Below are 13,562 nucleotides of genomic sequence, written 5' to 3' on the forward strand. Positions count from 1 at the left end.
CATGCCGCACCAGGCTGCGACTACATTTCCCATGAGGCCTTGCTCCCCGCCCGCTAAAACTACATTTCCCATCATGCCTCTCGTCGGCGGGGGAAAAACTCCATCCCCCAGCATGCCCCGCGGGGGCTGCGGTTGGCCGCGTCCAATAGCAGCGGCGGCGAGGCGAGGGGCCGGACCCGGCGGCGGAGGAGGCCGTTTAAAGTGGTGGCGCTTGCGGGGCGTGAGGGGAATGGCGGAGCCGGCGGAGTATCCCCTTTTCCAGCTGGGGAAGCCCCGCTTCGAGCAGGTACGGCCGCCATTATGCGCGCGTGAGGGGCGGGGGCGGGGCCGTGTCGGGGTGTCCCGAGACGGGGGGGGGGGGGGGAAGGGTTGTCAGGGGCGCCCCGTGCCGGGACGAGGAGCTGCCGGTGGGAACGGCCGCCTCCCTCTGCCGGCGTCATCCCGTCCCGCGCGCTGATTGGCGGGTGACCTCCACTCCTATTGGTTCTCCGCGCTGTCACTGCCTCTGCGCCCCGCCCCCTCGCGGCTCGGCCGCGGGGTCCGTGGCGGCGGGATGCGGCGCGTGCGGGGGGGTTCGAGCCCCCGCGTGGGCTGGGATGCGCGCGGACGGGGCTGCGGGGCCGTGTATGCCCCGGGGCGGTTGCTGGACGAGGGGGCCCCCTCTCGGCCCTGCGTGGGAAGCAGAATCGCCACCTGCCGCTCCGCTGCGGTGGGGCAGGGGACTAGCTGCCGACAGGGCTTGCCCCGTGCCCCGGAGTGCGTGGGGCAGCACGCTCACACCCCCTTGGCACGGGGTGTGGATGCCAACACAGGCTCGTCAGGGGCGAGAGCAGCATCAGGCTCTCCCCTTGGCCATGCTCTGCACACCTGTGCCTTTCTCCTCCTGTGAAATCCGGCAGCGGCTGCCCCCGGGTGTGGGAGGGTTGCCCTGCTGAGCCCTGCTGCCCCGTGGCTGCTCATAATTTCATTATCCATAAAGGAGCTTTTGAGTCCCATCTAGGGGAGAACAACTTTGAGATGGATCCGACTTCTCTTTTGCATCAGAGACAAGAATCAGGTTATTTTGAAAGGCGGAAACACATTTCATAGCTTAGCGTCCTCTTTTTTTTTAAATATGGGGGAAGTTCAGTAAAGTAAATATTGGATGTAATAAAAATCCGCTTAGGCACAAATCTCTATATAAGGCCGTTAATTTCACAATAGTGAGGCTTTTCCTTTAAGGCGCGGATTATTATAGAATGCAATTACGTTTTATTTCTCCCGCATGAGTTTAAAACACACTCCTTTGCTAGAATGTTTGCCAGTGTTTCCGTGTGATCGGTCTGTTGATTTCTTTATTTTTATATTGCATGGGTTGAAGTTCAACACAGCGGTGCAATGAGCTGTGTATGCAGAGGGAGGTTAGTTGGGAAATCGCCAGCCAGTGCGCTAGCACTGACACAGCTGCAGTGGTGGGAGCAGTAGTGTCGATAGATAGGGCACAGGCATCTTCATCATCATGTCAGCTATCTCTGCCCAGAGCAAGTCTAGAAAAAGTGATAAAATTGCTGACAACTTGTCTGCACTAGCTGTTCCACCTCCAGCTGCATCAGCATAAAAGAGAGGAAACTTCCTTAGGGAGCCTAGTGAAGGCAAGACCTGATACGATGAACATTCTGCAGAGTTTTCTGGATTCTCTCCAGGAAGGGTAGGGAAGAATTTTGATCCCACCTAAAATAACTACTTGTAACAGCTCTGAAGTAGCTTCTCTTGTCTATTGACTCAAATGGCCATTTAACAGTCTAATTACTTACTTGCATGATCCCTGTTATGGTTTGTCAAATAAAGGATTTATGTCTAAAAATGCTTTCTTTCCGCATGTGTGCGATATTGTAACTGCTCCAGAGACTACACGAGTTAGGTAAATACTGGTGGTTAGGAAACTTGTAGATGTGCACAGTAGACTTTGGTTTGGTCAACATGCCCTTCCTTTTGAAATTTTCATATCTAAGCAGAGAGAGTGAGTTAGGTCTAATGCTGACAGAGATTGTGGCCTGAAATGAAATGTAGAGTCATGAAAACCGAGTGCAAGTTTTGGAGCTGTTAGGCCCCCAATTCCGTTCTACCTTCTGGCTGCTCCTGCATTAAGAGATTGTGGGGATTTTGTTGCGTGGACCATTCTTGGCCATGGCTTGGCCCACAAAGACCTTGCCCAAATCTTGTCCAGTGAAATATAACCACATACTCTAGTTCTTTGGGATGGTGGCAGTTTATGTAATCTGCTCCGATGATTGTTGGTTTCTTTCACTGAAGTGAACATGAGAGCACTGGACTGAGATGACAGAACTGGTTTTCAATTCACGTGCTTCTAGCTAACAATCAAAAAGTTAATCACAAGAGTTTGCTTGTTAATGTGATTCCTCCATCCCTCCTCCCTTCCCACACCAGATTATTGGGAATTTGTCATAAAGGCCATAAGGCTTCCAAGGAGACGTTTTCACTATCCTGCTGAGATCTGGACAGGATCATAGTGTGACAGCAAAGTTGCCAGCCAGTTGACTTGCTAATTGTATATGGCAGCTTCCCTGGAACAAAGGCAGCCTATCTGCTTTTGGGGACTCAGAGACATAGGGGGACCAGATGTCCCGATTTTATAGGGACAGTCCCGATTTTGGGGTCTTTTTCTTATAGAGGCTTCTATTACCCCCCACCCCCTGTCCCGATTTTTCACATTTGCTGTCTGGTCACCCTACAGAGACATAATGTAAAGTTTAGTTGCTTGGTGCCAAAATTTGGGAAGCAAACCTACCTTACTACTTACCTGTCTATCTACTGAAGGAAGAGTGGGCTTGTGGTTAAGGCACTGGACAGGGAGTCAGGAGACTTGGGGAGGTACAGTGAGAAATAATGTGCACCGAGGGGCTATTTCATTGTGCTAATAACCTGCTTGTCTCAATAAATCAAGGGATGTTCAAATTGACCAGACAGAGCTCTTTAGCTGGACAGAAGGAGGAAACACTATACAGTCAACACAGATGATATTAGCCAGGCTTGGCAGGGCTTCAGGCACAGACCCAGGAGCACTTTGTTCATTATGGAGTGATCATCATTTGTAACAATGTTTAAAAAAAGGACATAAATCTGGAATGGGTGGGGCAGGACGTTAACAATCACATACACATTTTAACATGTCTGTCCAGGTTGTGGGTCTCATCCACGTCCCAGTGGACAAGCTACTATATCAGCAAAAGTTCTGTGACAACTAGACAGAGACCAAGCTTTGAATAGGAATGTAGACTTCTCTCATTGCTAAGTGACTAGACCTTTTCCCCAGTGTTTCCTATTCATGTTGCTAACCAGTGGAGTTCCATGGATTGGAACAACAGTAAGAGCACGAATGCAGACCAGATGCTATTGCTTTAACCACCATGTCGAATAATCCTGCTTAGAGTGGATCTAGATAGATGACATGAAGGTTAAAAATGCTGGCAGCATGTCTACATTAGTGCTTCCATTGCATCAGCAAGGGGAAATTCTAGGGGGAAAGGAAAGGTCTAGTATAGACAAGGCCTGTGTTGGAGTTCCCTCCAGTTCAGCATCAGCTGATGGGGCTGCTGCTGCTCATGTTATCCCCTGCTGTGAAGTTAGAGGACTAAACTTAAGTTGACCTAGCTACTTTGTTCAGGGATGTAGTTAAGCTGACCTAAGCCCCAGTGTAGACAACACTAGGTTGACGGAAGAATTCTTCCGTCAACCTAGCAACCGCCTCTTGGGGGGGTGGATTTACTACAGCAATGGAAAAACCCCTTCTGTTGCTGTAGCAAGTGTCTACACTATAGTGGCAAAGCTGCAATGCTGCCACTTTGTGCTTGTAGTGTAGACATACTCTCAGTTTCCAGGGCAATCATTCTGGCACTTTTCACCAGGACTAAATTAACATGATAACGTAGGGGGGGAAAGTAATGTATCTTAAAAAGCAAACAATCTTTTTATATCAACTGTTCAATGAAATCCCCTCTCCTTCCCCCTGCTTTTCCCTCAGCCCCCTGGTACTTGACCAAAGGAGTGTGTGTTCTCAAATTCTTTGTTTATTGTCATCCACTGCTGTGTTACATTTGGACTGGTCTAGAAGATCCTTGGTGTAGGGATCTGATTGATAAGGCACTTTTATCTTTACTTGTTTTATAACACACCAGGGAGACTTATGGTGCTATCTAAATTCTAATAATAATACTTTCGGATCACATTGTTTTGTTTCTTCACGGAAATGATGGCTAGAAACAATCCTGTGGCCCTTTAAGAGGAGATCTGAGTCAAACACGGGCTGTGAAACATTCAGTCGCACTATATTAAGAATCTTTGTCCTTGAGGAGAAAAGCAAGGAAAAGCTGCCTGCTAGGAACAAAACCTTGGAGAGAAAAACTTGCATTTCGTGGGGATTGGTTTATGCGAGGTAAGATGGTTTCACTCTCCCCGTTGTTTCCCAGAGCCTGGAGAAAGTGATTTAACACAACATTTAGGACTTCTTATTGAAAATATCCGTGCCCACTGGTACAATTATAAATGATGAAATCTGTCCCATTTCCCCTGAATCACTTACTGTACACTTCAGCTACTTTCCTCAGGATTGTGAATGTTTCTCAGCCGAGTCTCTCACTGGGATGGTTTCTGGGGTACCCAGGACTTGAATCACCTTGTTACCCCTCTGCATTCAAAATGAAGGAGACTTGCTTGTTCTTAACTGGGTATCAGCTCCCTGACACCTCCAACCTGTTAGCCAAGAGCAGAGTGCTTGGGTGGCTATGCCAGCCCTTACCTTGCTTTGCAGGGTAAAAATAGTGCACCCCAGTCCCTGAATCCCCTTGAAGCATTCCCCTGTAGCGTCCAGCCCCTTCGTCTCCAAACGCTCACAGAAATACCAGGTCCGCTCACCCCAAGGGAACAGTGCACACATCGGTTTGTATGATTCAACGCAGGATCAGCTCCTTGCTTAATACCACAGCATGGAGATGTATTTATAGTGAAAACAGTAAGTTCATTGTCAAAGATTCAAGAGATAATGAGTAAGTGTAATGGAAACAAAAGGTTACATATAAAACAGAATCATACTATGCTTTCTAGAGACTAAACTTAACTATTAGGTTAACTTCCTGTCTAATGAAGTGTCTCACCCAAAGCTTTCTTAGTTGCCTTCAAATCAAGGTTATTTGGCCTCTTTGGCAAAAGAAGCCCCTTTTTAAGATAAATGAAGCAATACAGAAGTTACAGAATCTTGAGAGGAAGAGACTCTCTGCATGATCTAGAATCATCTCCTAAGTTGTTAGGGAAACCCACAATGAATTGAAGCCACATCCGGGCTTCCCCGGTGCTAGAGATTTCCCCTTTCTCTTTGCAGGATTGAAGCACAGTAAGTGATAGACCTGAAACATTAGGGGCAGACAAGCTTATCCTGATTTTACATGGTTTCTCAGTTGCTGTTCTTTGCAAAGTGAATTAATTACCCCTATCAAAACAGATGTGGAGACGTGCTTGGCAAGATTTTAGATAAGGCGTAGATCTTTCGCCAAGCAGAAGTAACTGGGGGCTGTCAAACACATTATGTGAAAGGTCAGTTCCTATTCAGGCTGCCTAAATTAACACTTTCCATTTTGAAAGTGTTCAGCGAATGAGGGCCTTCTGCCTCCTCTAGGGCTCCTTAAGAGCCATTGAGGGAAGAGGTCTTCTTCAAGGACCACCTTGTCTTGTTTTAAAAGCCTGTGCTATGAAATGTGTTTGGCTGTCAAGCTGCTTTGCTTTGTGTGCACCTGAGGCCCCATCTTCACTGGCCAAAGGACCGCGCTTAAAACCACGTTTAAACACAGTTCAAACCTGAGTGGAGCAAAATCGGTATCTGCGGTACAGAGTAGCTGCTGCGTGTGTGTGTGTACAGGGCCAAAGGATGTTAATCCCATGTTTGAAACCTACCAACTTGGGCTGGGAGCAACCAGGGAGCAAGAGATGAAAGGCTATCTGGCCTTGTCTTACACCATTTTAGTTAAATTAGTTCAGCTTCCCACATGGACACTCTTATTTTGGGTTGATGGCATAATTTGTTTTATCTCAAACTTCTTCCTAATCTATTTAAACTAAACTGAAATAAGTCTTGCTGAAACCAGAATAAACATGTCCACTCAGCCTTCTGCACTGTTTTAATTAAATCACTTTAAAATGATACCTTAAGTTAAACTGGTACAACTCTGCAGGTAGGCAAGCCCTGTCTTCCATTACCAATCCTCTGAGCTGTCCAGTTCCCCACAAGTCCGTTTACAGTGTATATAGTTTAAGAAATGTCAGTCTTCACTTTCATTTAAATTTAAGGTGACAGTCAAATGTTACAGTTGCCTGTTAACCTCCTCTCCTCCTCCTGAATTTCCTGAGCCTGTAATAAGTATTTTCATTCTTGTACTTATCTTGAAGTCAGCTGGATCTCGCATGGCCTACAGCACAGTGATTTAATTGAAATGGAGCTATAATGTACTCTCTTGCTCCCTAGGAACTGCTGTGCTATATAGAGGACTTAATATTCCTAGCCACTTTTCAGAACTAAACCCTGCTTTCAGGCTGGTGAGAACTGGTACCAAAATAGCCTCGATTAATCACAGCAAATTTGTGGTGTTCAGTTTTCTTCCAGTGAACTGTTTACTACAACAGCTGTTAAAAGACTCAGATGGGAAACAGAGGCTGTATGCACACTTTTATGGTACCTGATGCCAGCTGAAGGTCAAGTAAATTTCCAAGTGTCTTGCTTTTTAAACTCTACTCCTTATGTAGAAATATGGGAGAAATATCTAGGCAGTCATTTCCTAAGGAATCTGCCAGCCAGAACTTTAGGCCCTTGGAAATAATCCTATTAATAAAAGAAACCTCTTGTATTTTTGGTTAAAGATATTTTCTAGCGGACTGTGGAGTGTTTGGGAGAGCAGTCAGAATGGAGAAGGACACCAAACCCCTATCATTCTGTTGCAGCAGACTCCATTAGATAAAATTTCTAATTCTGTGCTATCCCTCCCTCCCTGCAGAATATGCAGATGGACTCTGCAAGATTGGCAGAGGAGGTTCACGCCTGTGCTTCCACAGGCAGTTCATCCCTAGCAGAGCTGGCAGGAACAGAGTGAAACAGACAAGGATTGTCCTCATCAGTTTCACTCTGCTCCTTTGAGGTGCCACTGGGGGTGTCTCCTATCTGCAGGTGGTGCAATATACTCCAGACCTCTTGAGCTTCAGGAGTTGCTCTGTAGGAACTGGGAAAAACATAGAATACAAGGGGAAGTTGCCTCTATTGTCTAGTCAGCACATCAGAGTTCAAACTTGAGCCTGCACTTTCATCTGAGTTTTGAGATGTTGGGATTGCAGCAGAAAGAGGCTAGAAGTACCACGCATCCTCATTTCTGGTTGACTGTAGGCACAACATCTTATCACCCAAATGCAACCCCTGGAGGATCGGAGAAGTAGGGGAGGGAATCTTGAATTAAAAGGGGGGAAGAGAGAGAGTAAAAAATAGGGAGACGTGGAGGAAACAATAAATGTACACGATCTAGCGGTGAAGAGGCGAAAAAGTAGAGTCAAGCGGAAGACACAGTGGAGCTGTGAATAGTGTATGGTTAATGGGGAGATTCTGTTAATGAGTTTTCATAACTAGAGTTAATTGGATGGGTATCTGAAAGAAACACAAAAATCAAACCACCTCTTATAAGTTTTGGAATCTGTCAAAATAGTGGGGAAGAGAGTGTGTTTGCAGAGAGCCGTGGAGAGGCAGTAATGAGTGAGGCCCGAATAACACTGTTGCACAAGCAATGTCTCCTGCTTAGAACATGCAGGGTCTGAGGCCATGTCTACACTACAGAGCCTATGCCGACAGAGCCCCCTAGTGTAGAAGCAATGTAAACCCCCAAGAGTCATTCTGCTGGAAAACATCTCCTCCCCAAAGGACACTAGCTATGCCAGCAAAAGCACTCTTCTGTTGACATAATTGCGTCTACACTGGGGGTTTTGAAGGCACAGCTATGTTCGCTGGGGGAGGTGATTTTTTTCCCTACCACACTCCTGACCTACGTAGCTAGGCTGTCATAATTTTGTAGCATAGATCAGGCCTGAGGCTTCTCTCTCCTTTAATGTGGCAGCAGGAGCCCCTTATTTTGGGCCATGTTGTGTGCTAGCATTTTCACACTGTATAACTTTGAAAGTGTTGTTAGGATTTGCTCTTGGCTTTTCCTGCTGTTCCTTGGTTGCCACGAGGGCAGTGGCATATTTCCATAAGGGGCCTTTCACTTTCCCAAGGACTCTGCGTCGAAGATACTAGATTTCAGAGTAGCAGCCGTGTTAGTCTGTATCCGCAAAAAGAACAGGAGTACTTGTGGCACCTTAGAGACTAACAAATTTATTAGAGCACAAGCTTTCGTGGGCTACAACCCACTTCTTCGGATGCTAGATACTAGATACTAGAGTAACCGTTTAGCTCATTAGCAACACTGATTAATCAACAACCCCCATTATTATTATAATTATTATTATTTTATTTTATTATTTATATATTATTTCATCAAAGTTCCCAGAGGCCTAGTCTTCTCACTGGTAAAAATGGTGTCACAGCTTGAATGACCAATCCCAAATTACTAGTAGGTTTTTAGTTAATGTGGCGGGAAGAATAAGGGAAATCTTGTTGAAAAATATGTCTGATGTGCTTTGTCTCAAGTAAATGTGTTAAAATGATTTGCTTTATTAATGTCAATGTTTGAAGAGTCTGATAGGAAGATTAAGAGGAACAGTATTAGATCGTTTACATACTTCAGGCTCAAACTGAAAAACTGATCACAATAAAACCAGCAATATATTTTAAAAGTACTGTTGTTGGAACTAATTTGACCACTGAACCTATTTACAGATACAAAACTAAACAGATACAACTACCAATTGTGGCCTATGTCGATGGGGCCGATCAAATTAATACCACACTTGCCATCTGAATGCAGCCAAAGGTCTCTTTGACTTAAGTGGGAGCTTTGGCTGCTCAAAAGCTGCAGCATTGAGGCCTTAATAAATGACTGAAAAAAGGCATTGTTTTCTTTATGAGATGCAGTGTCTTGTTTAATTGTGAATAAAAGTGATGGCAAAGTGTTGCATCATTCAGTGAACGCTGTATGGCAAGTAAGCAGTGTTAAATGTCAATGTATAATTAAAAGTAAAGGTGTTTAGGAGCTCTTTGGTTGGAATCTTCATAACTCTGTTAGAAATTGTGGCTCGGAACCTTTTCTATTTCCAAAAATGCCTGAGACTCTCTTTGACTACCACAGATCAACAAAACTGGTTTTTAATCTTCAAAATGCCCTACAACTTCTTGGCTACTTATCCCTTAGCTTTTCATGCAGTGCTCCAGGGGCCATGGAAGGGAGCTCAGGGCAATAGGGGGAAGGAAGTAGCGGGTCCTGTGGGCATGATGGGAAGATTAGGGGAGTGGGTGGGGGCAGGGGGGGATTTGTGGAGGACGGGGGAGGCAGCAGGGCCGGGGCACAACATACAACTGTACATTATTTTTATTATTGACTCTGCAAAAACCTTCTACATAAATCAATTACAATGATTTGGACATATATATGTGCATATTTATTTGTTTTTCCTAAAGTCAGTTAAGTATTGTAGGAAAATTTGTCAGAGTGGCCACCAGCAAGAATTGGTAGCTGCATTCTGAGGCCACCAAAATTTTTGTTGTGAGAACCCCTGGTTTAAAGTGTGGGGGCACTTTAAGTGCTGTCTTAGCAAAGTTGCTGCTCCCAGATTATGATAGACCTCTGACTTTTTTTCAGACCACTGTCAGCACTGTGTAGCAACTTCCATCCGTACGGTTTTCCAATATATCTGAATTAAGCCTCAGAACAGTCTGTGTAGTAGAAAAGGACTATCTTCATATTAAACATGGGGAAACTGAGGCATGGAGAAATAAAGTGATTTTTCCCAAAGCCTTTGGCCATAGAACTTGGGCCTAGGAGTTAGAATTCCTGTCCTCTAACCTGACCAACACCATGCTTCTTCTCATGTTGCTTCTCTGTCCAAAGCCAAGTTTTATTTTTATGAAAAAATATAATTTTTTGAAGCATTTTGGTGGTTTGTGAGAGAGCCAAGCTCGTGTGTGTGTGAGAGGGAGAGAATCAGGAGAGAGGAGGAAGTGTTTTTCACCAATTACAAATTTTTTTTTTTCCAGATGCCTGATTAACAAAGCTGCTCTTTAAAAACTTGGCCTGGACGTGGGAGTGAATGAGGTTTAGTGCTGTTGTCTTGTTTGAAGAAATGTGGTTTAGAGACAGCAGAGTGAAATGTTTGCTAATAACATAGCTTGTACTTGCAGTACATGACTATCCCTTGCTTTAACAAGGCATTGACGTGGGATGTGATTGAAATTAACGTCTGTGTGCAAACCAGGCAGTAGCCATAGATCCCATGTTACTTCATTAGGAAAGATTAATTGCCACAAAACTGTGGCTGATCCTATTTGTTGGAAACCCACCTCCCCAAATAATAGGAAATTCATGAGAATTAGGGCTTGTCTACACGACAGGTTACGTCGGTATTACCGATGTCGCTCAGGGGTGTGAATAAGCCACCCTCCTGAGTGACGTAAGTTACACCGATTTAAGCGCCGGTGTGGACAGCGCTGTGTTGGTAGGAGAGCTGCTCCTGCCAACATAGCTACTGCCTCTCGTGGAGGTGGTTTTATTATGCCACCGGGAGAGCTCTCTCCATCGGCATAGAGTGTCTTCACCAGAGGCATTAGAGCTGTGCCACTGTAGCGTTTCTAGTGTAGACTAACCTTAGTCTCCGTTTCGGGCCTTAGCCCAGGACAGCAGAGCCGTTGCCCTCTCATTGCCTGTGCCTTTGGTCAGGGGAGATGTGGACTGGATTATCCCCCTCAGATTGTTCAGAAGAGGGAATGAAAGGCACAGGAAAAACCACTCAAATGATCAGCCATCTGTCAGAGGGAGAGCATCTGATTTCGGGAAGCGTGCGCGCATTTTGGGGGTGGGGCTCTACGTAGCCTCATCCCCTGGCAAGCCCCGAGGCAATGCCTCCAGGAATCAATGATGTTTGTGTCAGCATTAATTCTAACTGGTTCCCAGTCCAGACCTTTCGAGTCTCTTCAGGATTGTGGGTGTCTGTGGCACAGGAGCAGGTCGGAAGGCGGGGCAGCCTGACTCTGGAGAGGCAGGAAGAGCAGCAGACTTTCCCTATAGATCTTGGGAATTTCATGAAGTTGGAGAGCCCCCCCCCCCCCCCCCTTCAAGGGCTGCAGAAATTTCTGCTTAACGCTGGCTCCCCAGCCCCCCTCCTCTCTAAATAATGTAGGAAGGCACAATTCTTTAACACTTAGTACCATAGAAGGGATTGCCTGCAGCTCTGCTCTGATGCATTTTCATTCCTTATTTTAAATATAGATTAGGAATCAGTCAGGTTGGGATACTCTGACAGGAATTAGCTACAAACAGATGGGCCTAAAGCCTCCAGAATCTGAGGATCTGACCATTAGGATGTTCCCTGCTTACATGAACCAAATGGAGATGATGACCCCAGGCCAATGAGTCCATTTTGGAGCAAGGGAAACAAATCTACCAGAGACTATTCTGTCCTCTTTCTGTAGACACAGGATTTTTGTCTCTTGTAGTTTATTATACAATAAAACCATATGTTTCACAACAATGCTCAGTATAGGATGATACAAATGTTAACCAACAATCACGGAAGGGCTTGATTCTCCCCTGTCTTGCAGGTTGTATCCTCGTTACAACTTCACAACGTGGGTGTAAAACACTACCAGTCTGATCTGATAGCATTTCACTTCACACTTACTTAGCACAGGTGTAAATAACAACACAAACTGCAAGGCGAAGGAGAGGTCAGGTCCAGATACCTCCCCTGTTCGTGTTTGAATCTTGAGGCTCTTGAATCTTGAGGCTCTTCTGAATGTCTCCATTGCTTGTTAAAGTTTTGTTGGACAAAACCAAAAGGAGGGGCAGTGGGGAAAAACTAGGAGAGCACAGAGTGAGAGCCTTCAGGATAAGATAATGTGTGTGAGAGAGAGCGCCACACATGATAGATGTTAGTCGTGTTAGTTAATCCACTACTTCAAAGCACTCATACTATGGTGATGAGGATGTCTAAGAACCTATATAGACTTTAAAATAAAGTTAACGTTGTAAAGTCTAAGCACTCTACAATTAGGAAATGCTAGAATTAATGTTGCCTCTGCAACCTTAATTTGCCCCTCTCGTGTGTATGTCTTACAATACTCTTTAATTACATGATCATAATCTATTTTTCCATAGCACTCTGGCCTCATTCAGTGCACAGGAAGGGTGGTGCTCCCTTAACGAGCAGCTATTCAATATTGTGTTTTATCCTAAATGGTCAGTGTGTGGCCCCGGGCCTTATCTGCTGCACACTATTCAAACCCTGCTCTGAAAATAGAAATATTAACTTCATCATGGGCTCTTATATGGTGCTCATCATGGTAGCCTCCAAGTGCTTCATAAACAATGAATTTATCTTCAAACCACCCTTCTGAGGTGAGGTGGCATTATTATTTGTTTTACAGATGGGGAACTGAGGCACAGAGAGATTAAGGTCAAATGTGCCCATTAATTTTGGGTGCCCAATTTGTGATATTTATGACCTGATTTTTTTTTCCCCTAGAGAGTTTAGCATTTTATAGCAATTTGTGTTAAGAGCACAGCTCTCCTTGACTTAGGTAGGGCATTAAGAGCACAGAAGAGACAGCTTCCCTGCTTTCAGTTTTTGAGCTTAGCACTACAGCAGCCCATAGCAGATGGGGCGTGCAATTACATGAGAAAGTCTTAGTCAGCCCTTGTGGCCCCGGGCTGGAGCAGGCCCAGGGCAGATGGACTGTTTGGAGAATTTCTCTGTCAATTTGTAACAACTTTCTACTGAGTATGGGTGAACTGTGATTTTGAGAGGCTTACAGCTTGGCTACACGTGGCAGACTTTCATGGGGTTGTCAAAAAGCACATCCCTGACATCCGGGCAAGCTCCCTGCCATATTTCAAGACCCTGCTCCAAAGCCTGGCGGTGCTAGAGCTTCTCATCGAAACTGTTGTAAGAATTTTTTAACGTGGATTAAACAGCCTGTTTTTCCCCTAACCTCATTCTGAAAAACTGCTGAATTGTTAATCAGTCTGAGGCATCCACCTGCCATGGAAAACGTCAGTCCAAATGGTTAAAGGTTGGCAAAGTTATGAACAACTGAACACAGGGTTTTACAATAAAGTGTCAGGTAATCTGAGCTATAGGCCGCAGCACTAACAGCCCTGCCTCGAATAGAATAGAAAGTGGAGACCAAGCTCAGGAGCCAACTTAGACCTTATCCTTCTTTTTCCTCTTTCTTTGGATTCCTTGACTAAGAGCGGGGGTGGGGTGGATGGCTGGGAGTTGTCAGTCTGCCTGGGGTGAACTTTGGTGAGTAGTTGACTATCTCCTTTAAAGCAAAGGATGTTTCACAGCATACAAACAGAGAAGTGAGATAAAACATAAAATACTCTTGC

General features: G+C 45.2%; 1 protein-coding gene across 1 annotated transcript in view; it reads left to right on the plus strand.

Moving 5' to 3' along the window:
- The first annotated feature begins 216 nt into the window (after positions 1-216).
- Positions 217-13,562, plus strand: part of SFXN5 (sideroflexin 5) — a 166,938-nt gene continuing 153,592 nt past the window's right edge. The window contains exon 1 of the mRNA XM_026659548.1: positions 217-286. Within this exon, the coding sequence (XP_026515333.1) occupies positions 230-286 (57 nt within the window). The 5' untranslated portion in view covers positions 217-229. The remainder of the gene's footprint in view (positions 287-13,562) is intronic.

This window comes from Terrapene carolina, unplaced genomic scaffold, assembly GCF_002925995.2.
Source record: "Terrapene carolina triunguis isolate 2854851 unplaced genomic scaffold, T_m_triunguis-2.0 Scaffold633, whole genome shotgun sequence".
Classification (NCBI taxonomy): Eukaryota; Metazoa; Chordata; order Testudines; family Emydidae; genus Terrapene; species Terrapene triunguis.